Here is a 21,100-nt window from a genome sequence, read left to right on the forward strand (position 1 = left end):
TAAAACTAGTGAAAAACAGTCGGAGTAGGGAAAAAAATGTCAGTGGCCTCCACCTGTAAAACCATTCGTGTTTTGGGGGTTGTCTCATTGTTGCCCATCTAGTGCACGTGTTGTTAACTTCATTAACACCAAAGCAGCTGAAACTGATTAACAACCCCCTCTGCTACTTAACTGACAAGATCAATATCCCAGGAGTTTAGTTGACTTGATGCTATACTCTGATTAAAAAGTATTCCTTTAAATTTTTTGAGCATTGTAAATACTGCTGTGCTATGAATATGAATTTACTCACTACTTTTTTTTTTTTTTGTTAGAATGGTACAAATTTCATCTTTGGGAAGATTCTGTTTTCTGATTCTATCATCTTTCTCAACGGTAAGTAAAAATCTCTAATTATTATGATTTACGGCTGGGGACTTTCTCTCTCAGGATGCAGGTGAACCACTGGAAAGCCTTGCATAGTTGATTATTTAGAACAGTGATTTCCAAACTGTGGCCCTTTGTTCTTCTCTGGACCTTTGGGATACTGTTCCACTCACTGATATAAGGCACTATTCCTCCAACTGAATCAAGACACTATTTTTCCCACTGACGCCAATGATGGGGCACTGCGCCCACTGACACCAATAATGGGTCATTTTTCCTTCCACTGACACCAATGATGGGGCACTCTTCCTCTCACAGACATCAATGGTGGGGCACTATTGTACCCTCTGACACCACTGATGGGGCATTATTCCTACCACTAATACCAATTAAGGGGCACTATTCCTCCTCTTGCTTACCACAGGTGCTATATAATTTTTTTTATACTTCCACTGACTACCAAACCTGAGACATTTTCTACTCCGTGTCACAGCCTGGCCCCCCTACAGTAAACTGGCCATTTGTTTAGAAAGTTTGGGGACCCCTGGTTTAAAAGATACATTATTTTAGTTTGCCATTGACACACATAGCTTTCTCTATTGTTCATGATTTGGTAAATGTCATCTGTAGAGTAGAACGCTAGGTAGAAAACAAAAGAAAAGCCCATCCTAGTTAGGAGTGAAGACCTAATTTTCCCTGTTGCGATTTTATTTCCTGCTTTTTCTATTCTTTTCCTCAGAAGAAATCATTTTTAATTACATCTATAACTGGAGATGATATTCTATCAAGCTGCTGGCTGGGTGACAGACTGGATAATTTAGTTCCTGGGAGTCTACCCAGTTTCAGCTACCAAGCTTATGTAGTTCTTGCTCTGTGTGCGTTAGGATGCCACAGCCCTGGCAAGGGCAGCCTGTGGAGTTTTGGTTCCTCGGGAGATGTATGTCAGCCTCGGGCTGTCCTGTCACAGTGTCCACCTCAGGGAAGCTGCACCCAGGCAGGTAGCCTCCTATTTTTTTTCAGAACATCGGTATCTTGACCTAGGAAGTGGTGTAGTGGTTTTCCCCTAACCCCTCCAGGCCCCCTACTCTTTTTAGGGGAATGGGGAAAAGTTGTTGGCCGCAGCCTGAGTTATGTGCTGACAAAGGCAACTGGGAACTGCTATTTTTCTTGCCCCTCTGCACCTTTCAGTATTCTTTTATCCCTTGGGAAGCATTGGGGGACTCTCTGCACTCTGGCTTTTGTGGCAGCCACATGCATCTATGGTGCCATTTTTATTTTTGGCACTTTTCTTGCTGCAATGCAACATTCCATAATACATTTGATTCACCCATCACTGTATTGAAATGTTTCCACCTATCATGTACATATTTTCATTTGTTTTTAGAATTTAAGTATTGGGGTTTTTTTTTTTTTTCGATCTAGGTTAATTTTTTGACAGACACATAACCTGTTTTTCGATTACTACTGCTACTCACGCTTAGAATTTTGTTCGTGTGGACAAAATTTTCCTACATGGCAGTTTGATTTTTTTTTTTTTTTTGCTTCCATGAATCATTGGATAGCTATGATCGACATCATTTGCATGGAGTGGAAGCGGGTGTTCAATCTCTTGATGTTCTTCTGGACCCAGATTGAATTTGGATGGCCTTTCAGCATCAATAATTGTTTTTTGTACCATATTTCTGCCTGTTATTACTGGATCTGTCCTGCCACTAGCCTGATAGACCAGACAAGCTTCAGTGCCACATTTCATTTCTGTGATCATGCAACTAGGCATCAGATTGTTGTTGCATGCAAATTTTGGGTTCCATTTTGGGCTGCCCCCTATGCGTACAACACCATATTCAAGTTTTTTTAAGAAAAAGTCTCCATGTTTCCTGAGCAGTTAGATCAGGCTGAGTCATCTATTCAAGGCTTCTCTACTTTGGTGCCTTTGTTTACTACTGCTGAGTGCTGGGCAGTCCTTCCTTACCCTTCACCAGAAGATCTTGACGATAAAAGCTCAGTGGACTGGGAAGGATTACTTGATCACATCGTCTTAGAGTCTTTTACCCCAGGGGAAGGCTCGTTATGCCATCCATGTGCTGGCACTTCAGGCAATCATTCCTGTGGTTGACTATGTAAAGTTTTGACAACTCCATGACTGTATCATTTAACCACCGAGGAGTAAAAAGTGGGCGACCATAGCCCTGGTGATGTCGCACATTTTGCAGGGGCAGAAAAATCATGTTCTGGCTCCCCCTGTGGTGTAAATTAGACGTCGATTATTATCAGGCTGACTAACCTTGGATAGAGAGTGGTGTCTCCATCAGAAAACTTTGCACAAATTGTGTCTGTGGTAGGGATTGCCATATATTGACTGATGGTATCTTGCCTCAACTGCAAAGTGGACAGGTTTGTAGCCAGGACTGTGGATCCCTGGGCCAGGAGTTTTTCCTCTGATAAAGCTTTTACTGTGGGGATTTGGGTAATTTTGGTAATGCTGCAATGGCCTTGTTGGTCTTTGTATGCGGTGGTAGTTTGTCTAGTCATAGATGCCCCCTGGCGCTTTCCTCTTTTTGTATAGCCCCTCTGTCTCAAGGTCCCATTTTTCATCCTGGTTACAGTCTCTGGTTTTAACAACTTGACTGTTTGGAATCCAGTTCTGATACATAATAGTCAGCCTCCTTCAGTCATACCTTTTGTTGATTCTTTCCTAGACAGGCACCTTTTTTTTTTGGTTCCGTCTTGGAGAATTTCTTCTTGGAGACCTTCTATCTTTCCTAAGGTAGTATCCGTTTTCACTCAAGCATGTAAAAACCTATGGGAACCATGGGACCTAACAGCTTTTCAGAGGGGGGTTGGCAACCAGCAGAGACTGCCCCTAGGCCGAGTTTTAGTTTAGTTTTGTACATAGTGTCCTACTCCTGCAGGTGACAGTAAAATCCAAAAGTGGAGAACATTGAAAGCTATGTCAGTCAACAAAATTACACAAAAGGATTTTACAGTGAGTACAAAAAAATTCAGCTTTCTCATATTTTTCTTTAGAAATGTCTTAAATGTTAAATTATGCCAAAAGAACATTGCACTTGTTGGTAAGGATTTGCCAATGATAGATAAGAATTCTTAAATCTGTATTTGTTGCAGTCCACTCTTTGTAGAGGTTACACAGTATTGGCTATATGGTCAAGAATGTGTGGACAGGTGCTGTTATAATACAGTATACAAAAACAATCATATCCTTCCAACCTTTTGGGAAGAATTTGAGGAAGATTGTTTTATGTTTCAGTAATTTCTTTAAGTCCACTCTAATTTCCATTGGTTCATTAGTTACTGACCAATTACAATATAAACACTTCAGATTTGTCCAGTTACATTCAGGATTGAAATATGTCCAATAATATTACGCGTCCTCCCTCCCTCCATATCATCCAATTATATTACAGGGCGATTAGTCATGACACACCCCTTATGGCAGACGGGTTGGTCAGATGTACCAGGTTGGGTAAAGCCTCAATCACCTTAGCTGACTCAAGTGGAAAGTCCCAAAGATGGTGTCGGGCAACATTCCAGCAAGAATGATGGGTCCCATTTTTGGAGTAAATGAGTCCCTTTTAAGGCGGACATGTCTAGACATGACCCACTTGAATATAACTATCTATCTATCTATCTATGTATATATATAAATATATATATATATATATATATCATTTTTTGATCGTATAGTGAAACACTCTAATACGCCAAAGATATCTTAGGCTGTATGCAGTTGTCTAAAGCATCACATTTTGCAATAAACATATGAATATTGATTTCACTCAACACACAAATCACATTTTTATAAGGATATCAAGTGTGTCCACTCTGACCACAAGAAGCCAATAGGGGGTCTCCAGATCCCCTACACAGCTTTCAACTATATAGATATATAGGGTCTCAGCTGTAGCCCCTGGCATCAACTATGGAGCTATACATAGTATTTTTAGGCTAAGTTCACACACTACTGCTATATGATTTTGATCCCACTTTTGGTGAGATTACGTAGTACTACTTGGATGCATCTTTGATAAGGTTTGTATATTCTATGGGGCCAAAACTGCACTGGAATTGCACCAAAGTATTAGAGGAACCTTTTCCAAAATCGCTCCGTGCAGAGTCACATTGATGCAAGTGGAAACCATTGAAAAAACTTGATTTCCCTCTCAAGTCACATCTGAAATCTCATTAGTGTGAACCAGACTTTAGTGTACCTAAAAATATTATTGAAGATGGTTGGTGCCTGCTGACTTACTGGAAGAAATGGTCAGCATCCACAGGCAAGCTACAATTGTGATTGAAGACTAGAGACTGTCAGAAATTGGAGACATGTTACGTGATCCTGCCAGTACGCCCTTTACAAAACAGTCACTTTCACTGCTGACTTCTGGGGTCCAGTTGCTGTATGACGAGCACCAAAAAGGTACAGGTTAGGCACCAGGGCTTTATAGTTTGACCAATGATTCTTCAAACTGATCTTGAGAAATATACCTTGCTTTTTTTTTATTCTCACACTTCTCTGTTTTCTTTTAGTGGAAGGTATTCAGAAACCCTGCAGCAATTTTACAATTACGTGGTACCTCCGACATTGCAACTGTTACAATGAAATATCTGGTATTGGGGTAAGTAACTCAACGGTTCCCTGTTGGTACTGAAAAATGTAGGAGTAGTTCAAGGCGATCAGTGAGATTTCATTAGTAAGCCACTGTTGTTTTCTTGGTGGGAGTGGGACTGTAGCAAATTAGTGGCTGGTCTCTAAACATATTCAGAGGGTGGTATTCTATCAAAACCTTTTAACATACTGTATATTAAATATTCCTAATTCCCATAATATCAGCTGTTCCTCAAAACTCCCTTCTTGTAAGAAATATTATATACGGTATATAATATTTCCTGTTTGAATCATAGGTCGCTGCTGTAAAATCTGAATACGTTCCAGGTGGATGTAGCAAGGAAGTTATTGGCTGTCCACATGTCCCCTGTGCTTGGTCATGTCATAAAATAAAGTTGGGTACAGGAAGATGCATCCCTCCTACTGGCACATTATGCTGGGCAAGGGCACAGTGGATACTGCTGCAAGCTCAATACCTTTGCTACTGCCTGACAGCAACCACCACTACTGCCACGGTGTAATCCTTATTTAAGCTGATGTCATTGCCCTGTGTGACTGGAGAGGAATATTGTAGAAATCTGTATTCTTCCAGCAGGTTTTATTTTTTGTAAAGTGGACCTTTCAGTAACTTTACAAATCTGCACATCGGAATTCCTGATGTCGCAATATGATTTACCATGAAAGCTGTATCCTTTAAAATTAAACAGCAATCCTTGAAGTTCAGACAGATTATTTTATTTAGTGTGGGGCAGAAAGGCGAAAGTTTTTACTTAGGCCACATTCACACTTGCAAAATGGTCTGAAACTGGTTACATGCAAATCCCCAGCTATTGACTGCGCGAGGCTGCCCCAGTGAAAGCAATGGGAGGCTGCTGGCTCCCGCAGCTAATCGCGGCTGCTCATGTGTAATTACTCATGCACTGATCACTTAAAAGCGGTCGCCCTGGTCATACCATCAGATGGCACTTAAAAGTAGACTGCTTTTGATTTTGTGCCCATGCATTGTTTTCTGTGTTCTGTTAGCCCTTATTCACACAGACCTCTTGTTGTTTTATTTAAACTCAGGACAGATTGATCTGGGGCTTTCTTTTCAGCAGGAATGTGGCGGAACGCAGTTACTGCACCTCCAGCACCGAATGTATTTAATGACAAGGGGTGCTGGAGGGTCAATTGACGCTGGCTGCTGGGGGATCGATTGTTTACTGGAGGGGGTCATTTTTTGCATGGTGGTCTATTTATGCTGGTGGAGAATCTATTGTTGCTGGAAGGGATCTACTGTTGAGGCAGGGGTATTTTGTTGTTGGTTGCTGTAGAGTCTATTGAATCTGGCTACTAGGAGATCTATTGTTGCTGCTGGGGGTTGATTGTTGCTAGGGTGGTATTTTGTAGCAAGGGTCCATTGTTGCTGGAGGAATCTTTTTTTGTTGCTAGAGGTGGTCTATTGCTGCTGGCTGCAGGGGATCTATTTTACTTCTTTTCTTGTTATCATTAGCGCCTTCCATACAAATTACCTAGCACCACAAAATAATTGGCTCTTTATTCTCTATAAAGATCTGTTCTGGGAGATCAGTAGGAGGTGGAACCAAGGCACAGTGCTTGGAGATGGGTAGGAGACAAGAAGTGATTCGGAAGGGGGGAGTTCCTACACCTATTCTCTGTGGGGGGAAAAAAAGCTCTGTGTAGATGTGTTTACGTATGAAGCATGTTTACGTGCGTGTCATGAGTATCTGATCTGCCCCTGGATGCAGATTCCTATTTTTTCAGAACACTTTTTTTCAAACACTAAATGCACCTGAATGTAAGCAAACACACGGGGTTTATTTACTAAAACTGTAGACTGCAAAATCTGGTGCAGCTTGCATAAAAATCAATCCGCTTCCGGGTTGCAGCCCTGGTTCATACCAGTGTCGCTTTGAAATTGTGCTACTTCAGCGTGATTTCAAAGCCGCAGATCAGTGCAATTTGCACTGTCGATTTCTTTCATTAAACAGAAGTCCATGCAAGTCACAATGAAATCAGCAAAAAAGTGCAGGAACCTTATTTGCTGCGACATGATTAGTTCCATTGCCGGCAATAGGGTGTGACTTGTCATGCAATTTGGAACTGTCAAATCGCATGACAAGTTGCACCGGTGTGAACGAGGGCTTATTGTCAAAGCTTAATTGAATAATTGAACATTCGCTACCATGCACATCTGCACCAGATTCTGAGTGCACCAGTTTGAGTAAATTTACCCCACAGTGTGAATTATACAGTTTAAAATAATTACATTTGCATTTGGAAATGTCCTGTAATAATGCTGTCTTGACCAGATGTTCTAGCTCCTGCCTGGGCCTCATTGTTATCTTTTTTTTTTTCCTTTAACTAATAAAAATGATTGCAAAAGAAATGTCCTGTAAATGTATATAAATGCATATAATCGCATTTAATAATTTCCCATGTGAATGGGACAAATTGGAGATTTACCCTCATTCTCTGTTTTAAGACACAACAGGAAGTGAGGGGAAAGCTCTCAAAAATGTGTGGAAATCCCCTCTAAGAAATGGGACACTGTCAACCTGTTCTAACGCTACATTTCCTACTCTTTCTGAAGCTAATAAAAAATGGCTATACATACTGGAAAATTAGATTTTAAGCAAATACAAGGATTTCAGTGATAAATGCCCCATCATTACTAAACAAACACCTGCCTTTTAGAAGTCACAGCTATGTCAGTTTTTTTGTTTTTTTTTTTTTCTTCCTACAGGAGGATCGTATCAAGAATTATCTTGATAATCCTGACAAAGTCATTCGCCCTGGCCTGACCGGGTCTTATACCAAACAATCAAGTCAAGTGTCGTCCTGTGTGACAAAGCCTCCGGTACAAATTTACAAATATACATTCAATATTTAATACTATTTCATGTGCGATATGTAGCTGAGGCAGATTTATTATCTTTTTTTTGCAATGTCGTTAATGAACCATTTGTGGTAATCCGTAATAATCCTCCATTACCACTTACACCACTGTTGTACTGTTCACATTTGCTAACCATGATATTTTAAACAAATATTTACCTTTTTTCTACCAGGGCATTTTTTAAATATCTCACACACAACTTATTCTGCATTTTTTGCAAGAAAATCATTTTAAACCCCCACACAATTATATATTTTCTGAAAGCAGAGTCTTTGTAGGATAAAATGGGGGGCCAGTTGCAATTTTTTATGTCACGCAATATTTGCGCAACTGTTTATCAAATACATATTTTTAGGAAAAGGATACACCAAAGGTAATTGTAGTGCGCACACACAACACCTTTTTTTTCGGGTAAAATAAATATAAAAGCTTGGGTTGCGTTGAGTAAATAAATACCAAACATGTCAAGCATTAAAATTGCATGTCTGTGAAATAGCAAAGAAAAGATGGTATCCAAAATTGTCTATAGGCAATGCTTTAAAAGCCTTTATATGTTCTCAGTTTAGAGTTAACTGTGAATTGTGGCTCTTAAATTTCTTGCTTACTTTGACTTTCCTGGTGATACCTCACATGCGTGGCACAATCACCGTTTACATATGTACGTGTGCACTCTATGTGCACGTTTGCATTTGTGTGTGTGGGCAGGGCAACGAGGGGTGCTTTTTACATTTTCTAAAATTTATTTTTATTTATTTTATTTCCTTTTTTTTTCTCTACATTTTTTTTAAATTTACTTTATTACTATCATATAGGAGTACCAAAACCCCCTATGTGATAGCATCAGGAAGGTGATAGGTTCTCTTTATGTGGAGACATCAGGAGTCCATTACACTCCTAATGTCTCTCCTGCCCTCTACTGCAGGTAATCAAGCTTGATTCGCTGCTTCCTTGACTTCATTGGCCAGGGTGTGACAACCGTGAACCCAGAAGTAATGAAAAAGAAGTTTTAAAAACGACGTGACTGTGTGGGGCTCCTCCTGTGTAGCCACATAAGTAATTTACTCACAGGGATCTGTGAAAGAGAAAACTACTGGCTGCCTCAATGAACTACCAGGTTGCTAATCAGCACCCTTGTAGTTCACTGAGTTCCTGTAGCTGAGTAACTGTCTGCTCATGCAGAGATATGAGCTCTCAGCAGTGTTTGCAGGAGCCTGACATTGCACCCACGATTCATTGATTGCAGGTGCAATGTTCTGCAGACTGAAGCGTAAAAAAAATACACTTTTTTTTTTTTTACCTACAAAATCATGTGCATTTTATATTTTTGTACAAAAGGTGAACTCGACTTTTAAAGCGAAATTCCAGCAATTGCAGCCTTTGTAAAATAAAAAAAATAAATAAAGTCTAGCTTATAAAAACCGTTGGGTCTCTGATGCAGCAGCTGAAGAGTCTTTTGCAGCCTCTCTGCTCACTTTCCTTCTTCTCCTCTGTCCAATCACTGAAGGCTTTGTATTATGTGAACCTATTCACCAAATGCAAAGTGTTCTGTAAATGGACAGCAGAGGGAAGGGACAGACAGAGTGGTTGCTCTGTAGCAGAGTGCATCTCTGCTTTCAGATTGCCAGAAATATAACAATACCTGTACCCCTGCCACTCAGTAAAAATGTAAATACAAGTCCACATTTTGGCATACATTTTGTTGGACTTGATCCCTTTTGTAAACTAACATATTTTAAAAATCTAAATACAAGCTTTCCATGATTGGACAAGAAAAGAGGGGCAGCCAGAGCGGCTGCAGACGACTCTATAGCTGCTGTATCAGAGACCGTAAGGTCCAGTGTCAGCTGATTGAAAGTATAGCAATAGTGCGAAGTGAAAATGTAAATGGTAAATAAGAGAGGTCCACGATGTGGCATACACCCCCTTGGACCTATCCCCTTTATAAAGCAGCATATTTGTAATATTACTGCAATTCTTGGAGTTCCGCTTTAAAAGCAACCTAAAATACTCTACCTTTTCCAGATTGCATACTTGCCTCCATATTGTGGCTTCCAGTAATGTTTACATCATTCCATAATAATCTTCTCTGCACTGGCAACATCTGCAAATTAGATCCTCTTACTCTTTTATGGGACTGACTGCTGTAGCCAAAGATACTGGGGAAGGGGTTCTATAGTAGTATATGGGGTTCTGCTGCACATGAGTAAATGATTTCAGATTTGATTGCTGATGGCTTATTTTTAATGATATTCAATTTTTAAGGTCCAGTGCAAGGAGAGCCTACCGCTAATAATAGATGATAATCCTTCTGAGGTATGTTTCATCAACATTTATTTTTTTATAGTGGGTTTTACGTATAGCTGACCTAATTTATCTCTAACTTTTTTTTTTTTTTAATTTTTAGAAAAAAGAAATGGTTAATGCTACCGTATGTCCGTCTGTAAAAGACAATGTAAGTAATCTGGTGCATTTGCTGTTGCACTTTGTGTATATGTACTTAACCTATTTAACATTTTAATATAATCAATTTCTAGTGCAGATTTCCGATACATCTATAAAATAATTTGTGTTTGTGTTATACAGGGTGAGGCAACATAACTTCCTTTTTTCAAAACGCAATAAAACCCATTTTATGAATCAGAATTGTGTTTCATGACCCTTACCAGCATAGCAGTGGGTATGTTGGCAATTTCTGCGCGGATATTGGCCTTCAGGTCTTGTAGGGTCCTTGGACGGTTTACATAAACGCGGGATTTCAAAAAACCCCACAAAAAAAAGTCGCAAGGGGCCAAATCGGGGGAGCGGGCTGGCCACTCTAAATCGCCCCTTATTGAGATGAGGCGCTCTGGGAAGTGTTCCCTTAAAACAGCCATTGATGCTCTTGAAGTGTGAGCCGTTGCTCCGTCCTGTTGGAACCAAATGTCCCCTAAGTCCAATTCATCAAGTCGTGGAAAAGCAAATTCCTCCAACATGTTCACATACTGGTCTGAATTCACTGTCACTGTGACCTCATTTTCTTCAAAGAACCAGGGACCAATAATCCCAGCTGAGGCAATTGCACACCACACTGTGACTTTAGATGAATGCAAAGGCCTTTGATGCAATTCTCGAGGATTGGTGTCGGCCCAGTAGCGCATGTTCTGTTTGTTGACGCATCCAGTCAAGTGAAAATGGGCTTCATCACTGTAATAAACAATTGCGTCCTTAGGGACGTTTTCGAGTACTGCCTCACATGCGTTCCTCCGAGAATTGAAGTCGCGTTCGGAGAGTTCCTGTACAATCGCCAACTTGTACGGATGGTAATGAAGGTCATTGTGAAGAATTCGCCTCACTGAACGATCCGAAAGTCCAAGGGCAGACGCATGTTTGCGCGCAGAACGCTGCGGGGATCGCAAGATTGAAGCTCTCACTGCTTCGATGTTCTCAGGTGATCTGATGGGTCGAGGGACTCCAGCTCTTCGTCTTATCGTACTCGCGATTTGTCTGAATGTAGTGACCCATGTAACAATTGATTTCCGGTCCGGAAAACTTTAGAACTACGCCTGTCGCCTGAGACCACTCCCGCCCCGCTATGGCCGCTACAGCCTGAATGGCACGCATTTTAAAAAAGGAAGTTATGTTGCTGCACCCTGTATGTGGAGGGTTCTGTATTTACAGCTCATCTATCTCCTTGTTTTATTTTATAATTTTCACCATAGTTTTTAAAAAAATTAGACAGGAGACCCATCTAGTTCTGAGGAGCAAGTGGAAAGCCTGTAGATAAATGGTCTATCCAGAAAACATTTTGAATAAGCTTTACTTTTCATGAGTTCTGCTGATTTACCTCTGGACTCTACTAAACAAACAAATTAGGGATTTATTGCTGGGTCTTTGGCAGCTGTTCAACCTTTCAATCCTAAATGTATTAGTGTTCTGAAATAACAACAATGGAAGCATTTGTCTTTGGAACAGAGAACGTGTGGAGGTTTTTTGAAGTTCAGTTGTAGTTTTCCAAACACAAAACAAGCTACAACTTAATTTGCAAATATATAAAACTTACTAAAGTCCTAAATCATAAAGGCTGGATGTACTGCCTCATGCTGAAGGTGCTGAAGAATAAGCTGCACAATTACCACATGCCATGTAAAAAAAACCCCACAAAGAATATGTAAACCCAACATTTCATATCCCAGATATGTGCCTGCCTTACCATGTACTTGTATGAAAAAGTATTCCTGTCCTGTTTGTATTGCTTCCTTTGTGTAAAATCTCTGGTGTTCCTGCCAGTCCCTCTTCTTTACTATTAAAAACTGACCACACTAGGCAGGAGAGAACAGTGTAGTCAGTTCAGCTGTGCTGGAAACTCAGCCTGCTCTCCACCAAGGTTGCCTTAAAATTATTTATTTGCATATTCCCAGTAATAATTTTTTTTGTTATGAATAAGGCAGCCACAATCCATACATACTGTACATTTATTTTCAGAAGGCACATAAAACAAGACAGTGTAAGTGGTTATCTCCACTGAAAAGATTTTTATTTATTGTCCATTGAGGGACACAGCATGGTAAGTAACGCTTGGATATACTGCTACTCTCAGAATTTTTGGACACTAGTATACAAAAATCCATCTCTGTATTACAAAGCATCCTACCTTTGTGTTTCACTGGTGTCCTAAGAGGTTGGACGTCTTTTTCCTCAGTTCTGCTGAGGAAATAACACCAGTTGTGACCTGTATTTGTTTTTGTGGTGTGTGTGTGTTTTTTGTTTTTTGTTTTTTTTTTTTTTTTGCATACTTTCTTGTATTGAGAGGTAAAGACTCGAGAGACATTGTTTTGCCCCTGTACATAGCATTAGTAATACCTTACCTGGAATATGCAGTTCAAATTTGAACGCTGGCTCACAAAAAGATATTGGCAAATTGGAGAGAGTGCAGAGAAGGGCACCCAAATTAAGGCATGGGGGAATACAGCTATGAGGAAACATTTGCTGAACTGATTCATTTGCTCTTGAGAAGAGGCAACTGAGGAGATGTGATCACCATGTATGAATACATACTGTAAGTGTTCCATGTAGTAAACCTGGTGAAGAGTTATTCACTTTAAGATCGTTACAAAGGACAAGGACTCTACGTCTGGAGGTAAACAGATATACACTATATTGTCAAAAGTATTGGGACATCCCTCCAAATCATTGGATTCAGGTGTTCCAATCACCTCCATGGCCACAGGTGTATAAAGTCAAGCACCTAGGCATGCAGACTGCTTCTACAAACATTTGTGAAAGAATGGATCGCTCTCAGGAGCTCAGTGAATTCAAGTGTGGTACCGTGATAGGTTGCCACCTGTGCAATAAGTCCATCCATGAAATTTCCTTGATACTAAATATTCCACGGTCAGCTGTTAGTGGTATTATAAAAAAGTGGAAGCAACTGGGAACAACAGCAAGAAGTGGTAGGCCACGTAAAATGACAGAACGGGGTCATCTCAGTGCGCAGAAGTCCCCAACTGTCTGCAGAGTCAATAGCTAAAGACCACCAAACTTTATGTGGCCTTCAGATTAGTACAACAGTGGGTAGAGAGCTTCATGGAATGGGTTTCCATGGCCGAGCAGCCTCATCCAAGCCTTACATCACCAAGTACAATGCAAAGTGTCGGATGCAGTGGTGTAAAGCACTCTGCCACTGGACTCTAGAGCAGTGGAGACGTGTTCTCTGGAGTGACCAGTCACGCTTCTCTGTCTGGCAGTCCAATGGACGTGTCTGGGTTTGGCGGTTGCCAGAAGAATGATACTTGCCTGACTGCATTGTGCCAAGTGTAAAGTTTGGTGGAGGGGGCATTATGGTGTGGGGTTGCTTTCCAGTAAAGGGAACTCTTAAGGCATCAGCATACCAAGACCGTTTGGACAATTTCATGCTCCCAACTTTGTGGAAACAGTTTGGAGATAGCTCTTTCCTTTTCCAACATGACACAAGTGCACAAAGCAAGGACCATCAAGACATGGATGAGTGAGTTTGAGGTGGATGAACTTGATTGGCCTGCACAGAGTCCTGACCTCAACCCAATAGAACAGCTTTGGGATGAATTAGAGCGGAGACTGCGAGCCAGGCCTTCTCATCCAACATCAGTGCCTGACCTCACAAATGTGCTTCTGGAAGAATGCTCAAACATTCCCATAGACACACTCCTAAACCTTGTGGACAGCCTTCCCAGAAGAGTTGAAGCTGTTATAGCTGCAAAGGGTGGGCCTCACTTATTAAAAATAAGGCAAAAGGAGGCAGGGCCTCAGTGTGACAAGGAAATGTCTATTTGCATATAAAGAGCTCTTCAGACATTGGGGCTGCCAAAGCTATATGGGGGAACCTCCTAGGTGCTTGTAACTGTGCAGTAGGTGCAATACACAGTATAATTAGAGGAATTTGAGATTATTTCTGCCAATATTTGTGAAAACAGTCTGTAAATGAAGACAAATTCTGTCCTTTTATAGTAAGTGAAATGACCCATACTCTATTTTCTTTTCTTTGTTGTGTAGACACATGCAGCAGTGAAGACATGGCAGAATGGGCCATACATCTTTATTGTCAGTGTGAACTTCTCAGCACCACCGACTCTAGATCCTCCCTCCAAGACTGAACAGCCTGCAAATTCAACTGTAGCTGCTATTGCTAATGATTTTTCCTTAGTCTGTAAGGCTTTCCTGTTGTGCATTTACTGTAGATTTATGTTGGTAGTTTTATAGAGCAATAATTTATAGCCCTGACGATGCAAGCTGTGTTAAACTATTAACATATTTAAATTGTTGCAGTTACAAGTGTGGGATTACATGTACTCTGAACATAGTTTGCTTTTGGAGCCAAGAAATTTGCTTTCTACGCTGAATCAATGTGAATTTAACATTCACTATAGTTCTTTGTAATTTAGTTATTACAAGCTGCATGGATGACATTAAAACTTGATAGGCCTGAAATGCCTTTGAATGGGTATAATTTCAAGACTATCTATTATCACTTTTGGGACATTCAACTCTAAGATTTGTTTTCTAGCACAGTGATGTGGACAGAAGTAAAACTGTATTTTTTTTTCTCTTTAATAGTGTAGGGCAAATTTTAAGTACTTTCAAATCTTTTTTATGTTTAGCTTTTTTTAGGTAATAATGATGCATGCTTTTGTTAAAACTTTAGGAAAATATCTAATATTACAACTCATACGTCCTTTCTTTTATAGTGAAAGTTGAAGTGAAAGGCCCCTATGAATACCTGTCACTTGCTGATTACCCCCGCATGATTGTAAGTATTGCTTGAGTGCCATTGCCATGTCTATGCGGTATACAAAGACAATACATAATTCAGTCACTTTGGGTGTACTGTGCGTGTGTGTGTATATGTATGTGTGTGTGTGTGTATATATATATATATATATATATATATATATATACTCCAGTGCTAGATGTAGAAAGTCTTTTATACAATCCAACAGTTCCTTTTGACTTCATCAACTTGTATATTTAATACTTGGGACCTTTTCCAGATTCTATGACCCTTGATGAATGTGGGTCAAATAAACTTTAATTCCAAACAACCACTGTATCTTCTCTCTCGATTATTCACCAGCCCACAGTCAACAGAAGAGACAAAAACTATATGGTGTTTTGCGTGCCATGCAACACTCAGTTATGCATGTTTGTTCTTCGCTTCCACATGTGCATATACTCTCACCCAATAACAAATCTTCATTAATGTACTGTAACTCCCAACTCCAATTTTCCTCAGCAGAAAAGCTCCTCACATTCCTTAGATCCTCATGACATTTATCCCCCAAAAAGCAAAATCTCAGTAGTGTAATAGGAACACCGTATTAATTGTCACCCTTCATAAAATGTGCTCAGATTTCATTTAAAATTATGCAAAATCTGATTTTCCATGTTCTTTCACTTCAGTTGTGAACCATCCCCCATGCTGAAAATGCCTTAACCCAAAATGTTGCCCAGATAACACAGAGCTAGATGGTGCAAGTATGTTTATTCATGCCCAACTCTTTCTCCAAATGCGATGTTATCCACCATTAGATTAATTCTTTACATGTAAAAAAAGGAACAGCAACAATAGACACATTTATTTTCTATAAAATGCTCACAGTGGCAGAGAGGTATAGGATTCCAACTTTCAAAATGGTGGAACGGGCACTTCCGGTTTTGGGGTGCACGCATCTTGAGTCACTTCTTACAACAGCAATGTACCCTGGAACTAATGTATACAAACTCCTCAGCTTTACACAGGGGTGTAAGTTTTTATTCTGGAAAATAAATCAAATGTCCATGTTAGAGTGAATATTTTAATTTTCCTGTAAATGTTAAACGTGCATTGGCCACTTCTTGTAATATGCGGTTTTCTCTTGCAATTTTTCAAGGTGATATATTGACTGGGTTAAAGTGATTATCTTGCATTATTTAATGCAAATGTCAAACATGCATCAGTCACCTCTTGTAATATGCTGTTTTCTCTTGCAGTTTTTCATGGTGATGTGCATTGTGTACGTTTTATTTGGGGTCCTGTGGCTGGCCTGGTCGGCTTGTTATTGGAGGGACTTGCTGCGAATCCAGTTCTGGGTAGGAGCTGTGATCTTGCTAGGGATGCTGGAGAAATCTGTATTCTACGCAGAGTTCCAGAACATCCGCTACCATGGAGAATCAGGTACTTTGCCATGCAATGCATTAAAACATGTATTTTACATCTTTACCTTAGTAGATTTGGAATTAGTGTTTCTTGTACAAAGATATCTACAAATTTTAAAATGAACCTATAGTTTGCCTAGACTTGCAAAAATAATAGGTTCGCTTAAGTGTAGGTACCACAATGAGTTTAAATTTACATATTTTGTGTCAAAAACCTTGCTTCCCACATCACACCTTTTCAGCCCAAGCACTGATGAGGGAGAGCTGGCAAATTTGATTTTAGGATCCATACAACTTATAGAATTTCTGGAGCTGCTGTGCTGGATTAGGGGATGGTGAGGAAGGTAGTGTTTAAGTTTTTTTTTTTTTTTTTTTAAATTGCATTGATACTAGGAGTACAGTAGTACCTCGACTTACAAACACCTTTTGGTTAATGTAATTTTTGGTTTACGAATGAAAATCCATTGATAATAATGCCTCTGTTTACAAATTTTTTTCACAATACAAAGTGTATGTCAGTGCTGATTTTTAAATGCAATTGTCAGCTTTTTTTTTTTTCCTTTGTCACTGTAGCTCACAGAATTAGCTGTCACTTTCCCCGGAGTTAAGGGAAACTTTTTCTTTTAAGAAACTAAAAGGAAACATTGTTTCTCTTAACTCGAATTTCTGAGCTATAGTGAAGAAAAAAAAGCGGTAATTACATTTAAAAACCGTCACCATAATAAATAAAAAAATGGCGTGGGGTCCCCCCCAAAATCCATACCTGACCCTTATCTGAGCATGAAGCCCGGCAGGTCAGGAAAGTGGGGTGGGGCGCTGCATGCTCTGGTAAGGGTCTTGTATGGATTTGGGGGGGGGGGGGCCCCATGAAACTTTTTTTTTTTTTTTTTTTAATTTTGGCATGAGTGTTCCCCTCAAAATCCATATCAGACCCAAAGGGCTTTTTAAAAAATGTTTTAAATAATTTTTTTAATAGCTGTCAGTAGGGAATCCCACTGACAGCTGAATCATTTAACTCATGGTTTCACTACTAAAATATCACATAACTTGATAAAATAACTCAGTATTTTAGTAGCGTTTACTTTTTTCTGATCTCCAGAACGGTTTAATTGGTTTTCAATGCATTCCTATGGGAAACAGCGTTTTGGTTTACAAATTTTTCCCTATACGAAAAGTCCTGCAGAACAAAATTCGTAAACTGAGGTATTACTGTAAAATATAAGACATAAGAAAAATTGATTAAATGACTGGTTTACCCAAAAGTATTATAAATTATAGGTGGAGTCTGGTGGACCACTGGCATCCCTTTGTCATTGATAATCCAACCTTGAGGTTTTCCTGGCACACCAAAATAATACCCTAGAGATGTAATGAATTGTCAGTTAATTAAAGAAATACTCCATCTGAGAATTATTTATTTATTACAGGTAGTCGTATAGTGCCGTCAATTTACGCAGCACTTTATATTCCTTATATCTCTAGAGCAAGGGTAGGCAACCTTTGAGAAGTGGAGATCTGCCTGAACAACACAAAAGACATCAAAGGTCACTGGGGTTTGATGCCCTTTTTTAAAGAAATTACCAATAAAGAACTAACTAAATAGTAAGGAAAACTTAGAAAAATAAAACAAATAGCACTCTACTAATATAAACTTGGCCTACCTTAAAAGTGGGCAGTGTCAGTAGGGCAGTGGACAGTGTGTGGACAGTGTCAGTGGGGCAGTGGACCGTGTCAGCAGTTTATTTGTAGTATTTAAATTTGTGTATATATAAAAGCTTCCCGTTCATACACAAACTGAAATATAGTAAACACAGTTTACTATGCTTCAAATAGAAATAGCCACAATCAGTGATCGGTATTAATCACTGACTGTATTCATTCAGTAAGGGAAGATGCCCCTTCCCCATTCTCTATCCTGACACATCCCTTGCAGCAGCCAGTGGCAGGAGTGAGGAAGGGAACCAGGCGGGGGGTTTCCAATGGAGCACAAGAGGCCCAGGCAACACAAAAGAAGATGAACCTGGAGATGAGGGGCGGCATTTAGTGGAACTGATAGCAGTATTTTCCTCCCTGCTTCATCTGAAATCCAGCGGGAGGCAGAGGAGGAAAAGTGGGCATTGCTGACATTCAGCTGCTGCTGGAAGAAAAATACAGTTCAATGAAATGCCGCCCCTCCTCTCCAGGTTCCAGGGTCAGCAAATAAGAGACACGATCTATTAGTCACATGCCCGTGATCGATGGGTTGCAGACCCCTGCTCTAGGGTATCCTTCTTCAAAAATTAAAATCTTAGTTTTTTTTTTTTTTTTGTCATCCATCTTTGGGTTGTACTGTCACTTACAGGAGTGTTAGGACACTGGCAAAAATACTCTTGCCCCCCATATAACCCCTCCTTTACCCAACATGCCTTAATGTTTTATTGGTGTCCTAGGAAGTTGGACTCCTTTTATTCAGTTTTGCTAAACTTTATTTTGTGCTAGCCTTTTAAGTATTTTTTTTTTCTTAGTGACAAGATTCTATGGTACAAATGTTTCCCAGGACTGCACACCAGTACAGTACATCACAAAACAAATCCTTGATCACAAAATGGCTTCCGCTGGCTCGCCACCTATCAGGAAAGCCACCAGATGTGACCCTGTCTCTTAAGGCCTCCCTTTGTGTGCAAGGCTGGTTAGGGCTGAAACATCAGGAGCTACCTCACTATTTGCATTGTGGAGCACTTTTCAAATTTCTCACCACCACTGGTTTTGCCTTAAAAAGGGTTAAGGGACCAAGAACTGATATCATCTGCTGGTTGGAGCCATGCACACGCTCCTTACTCTGTTTTCTGCTATGGACCTGCCTGGAGGCAGGTCCATCCTGAATACCTGAGACTTTTGCGTCCTATTGTGCCTAGCTGCGTTATCTCTACACGGCAGGAGTATGTCTTCTCTAGGACACTCAGAGGACAGCCCTCCTCTTATGGATGACTCCAGATCATATTCCCCTAGTGGTGGTTCTGGGGGTATTTATGTGACGAATGCAGTGCCCTACCCCTGCCCTTCTCACCAACTCGCAACAAACAGGTCAATCTCACACTGTCCGTATTAATAATTAATAAATATCATCAAAGTGATAATAATCCACAGGTGACAATCCATGCAAATATGTTGTGAACTGCAGCAATACTTCAGTGCTGGTGCTCTGAAACAGTAGGGTAAGAAAACGCACTCACCAGATGCGTAATGGTATTATGCATTGAATCAATCAACAGAGGTCCCCTTTAAGGAAGTGGATTAAAGCCAGGTCTAGGATAATTCTCCCTCTGGCTGGTGCGTGGTACATCAGGTACTCCTGGGCAGTATAGGATCCAGTCAGCCAGAGGTCCCCTTTAAGGGATTAATGGGTGTAGCAGCCTGTGTGACAGGAGCTCCCTCCTCTGGATACTGTAGTGGATCGGGTGGGCTCTATAAATCAATCGCTCCACATAGGGAGACATAGAAAAGTGCCCGTAGTGTAGTAGGTAATCATATAAAGTATTTATTCAGGAATTGCAAATCCAAATGGTAAAATCAGAATGACACAGCAGTGAAAAAACGGACTAACCATCCATAAGCAAGCTGGCCGCCGGACCTTTATGAGGCTCCGGCGGCGTGACATCACGGCATATTTGCTCCTCCTTACACGTTTCATGCCACGCACGCCTTCAGAGGGGATGCCAATCGGCATTTTGTCTACAGCTCTGCAGATGACTCTTAGTCCCTTCTTGGACCTGGTGGTAGCTGTTACCCACCTCTCAATTTGATTGTTTTTGAAATGCCCTGACTGTTTTCAAATACCTGTCCATGAATGAATAATAGATTTTATGATAAGTACAAAATCTAATTTTAATATATACTCATCTTTAACACAACCTTGAATTCAAATCTAAATTATAGCAATTAACCTTATTGCACTTGTCTAAGTCGTTTGCATCTTTTTTTTCCTGGTGACATTCAGTGGGCTGTCCCATTAACTACTATGTCTGCCCAATCTTTTCCACGTATGACTAGGAATGGTTTTGTCATAGTGCAGCGGTCTCCTATAAAAGGTGGTAGGCTACTGGTGTCATCATTTTCTAAATGGAGATGTTCTCTTTTCTGAGTCAAATAGCATTTATTGCATTCCATTATCTACTAGCTGTCAGTATTGTTCTTTTCATCCAGCCTTTAACAATGCCAACATTTGGTACGGTCATACTACATTTTTAATTGCCCATTCTAACCAGCACAGGGTTGTTTATCACCATTTCCACACACAGCTCATAGGTGTTAGACTTGGGTTAGTTTTAGCATCTGTTACTGACTAGGGGTCAGAGCTGATCCAAGAGATAGGAGATTCAGGTTTCCTGCTTGTTTTCTGCAGGGATGTCATATAGAAACTGAGTATAGACAGGATTTCTTCATTGATTTTGCACACATAAAAACCCTTTTTAAAACCCATAAGGGGTTTTTCCACAAATCGCCAAAGATTTTTATGCTACAAACTTATATGTTAGTTTAGCTTAACTAAAATTCAGAGCACAAAGTCTATGAATATTGCTTCT

At 40.2% G+C, this 21,100-nt stretch overlaps 1 protein-coding gene across 2 annotated transcripts in view; it reads left to right on the forward strand.

Annotated features, from left to right (window-relative positions):
* Positions 1–21,100, forward strand: part of TMEM87A (transmembrane protein 87A) — a 73,254-nt gene that overhangs the window by 9,338 nt on the left and 42,816 nt on the right. For both annotated transcript variants that reach the window (XM_089658681.1, XM_089658682.1), the window contains exons 2-9: positions 315–375; positions 4,915–5,003; positions 7,740–7,853; positions 10,155–10,205; positions 10,297–10,344; positions 14,400–14,553; positions 15,092–15,153; positions 16,374–16,557. In XM_089658681.1, the coding sequence (XP_089514807.1) occupies positions 315–375; positions 4,915–5,003; positions 7,740–7,853; positions 10,155–10,205; positions 10,297–10,344; positions 14,400–14,553; positions 15,092–15,153; positions 16,374–16,557 (763 nt within the window). The remainder of the gene's footprint in view (positions 1–314; positions 376–4,914; positions 5,004–7,739; positions 7,854–10,154; positions 10,206–10,296; positions 10,345–14,399; positions 14,554–15,091; positions 15,154–16,373; positions 16,558–21,100) is intronic.

Source organism: Staurois parvus, unplaced genomic scaffold (genome assembly GCF_062004578.1).
Source record: "Staurois parvus isolate SC_StPar_1 unplaced genomic scaffold, SC_StPar_1.0 ptg001089l, whole genome shotgun sequence".
Classification (NCBI taxonomy): domain Eukaryota; kingdom Metazoa; phylum Chordata; class Amphibia; order Anura; family Ranidae; genus Staurois; species Staurois parvus.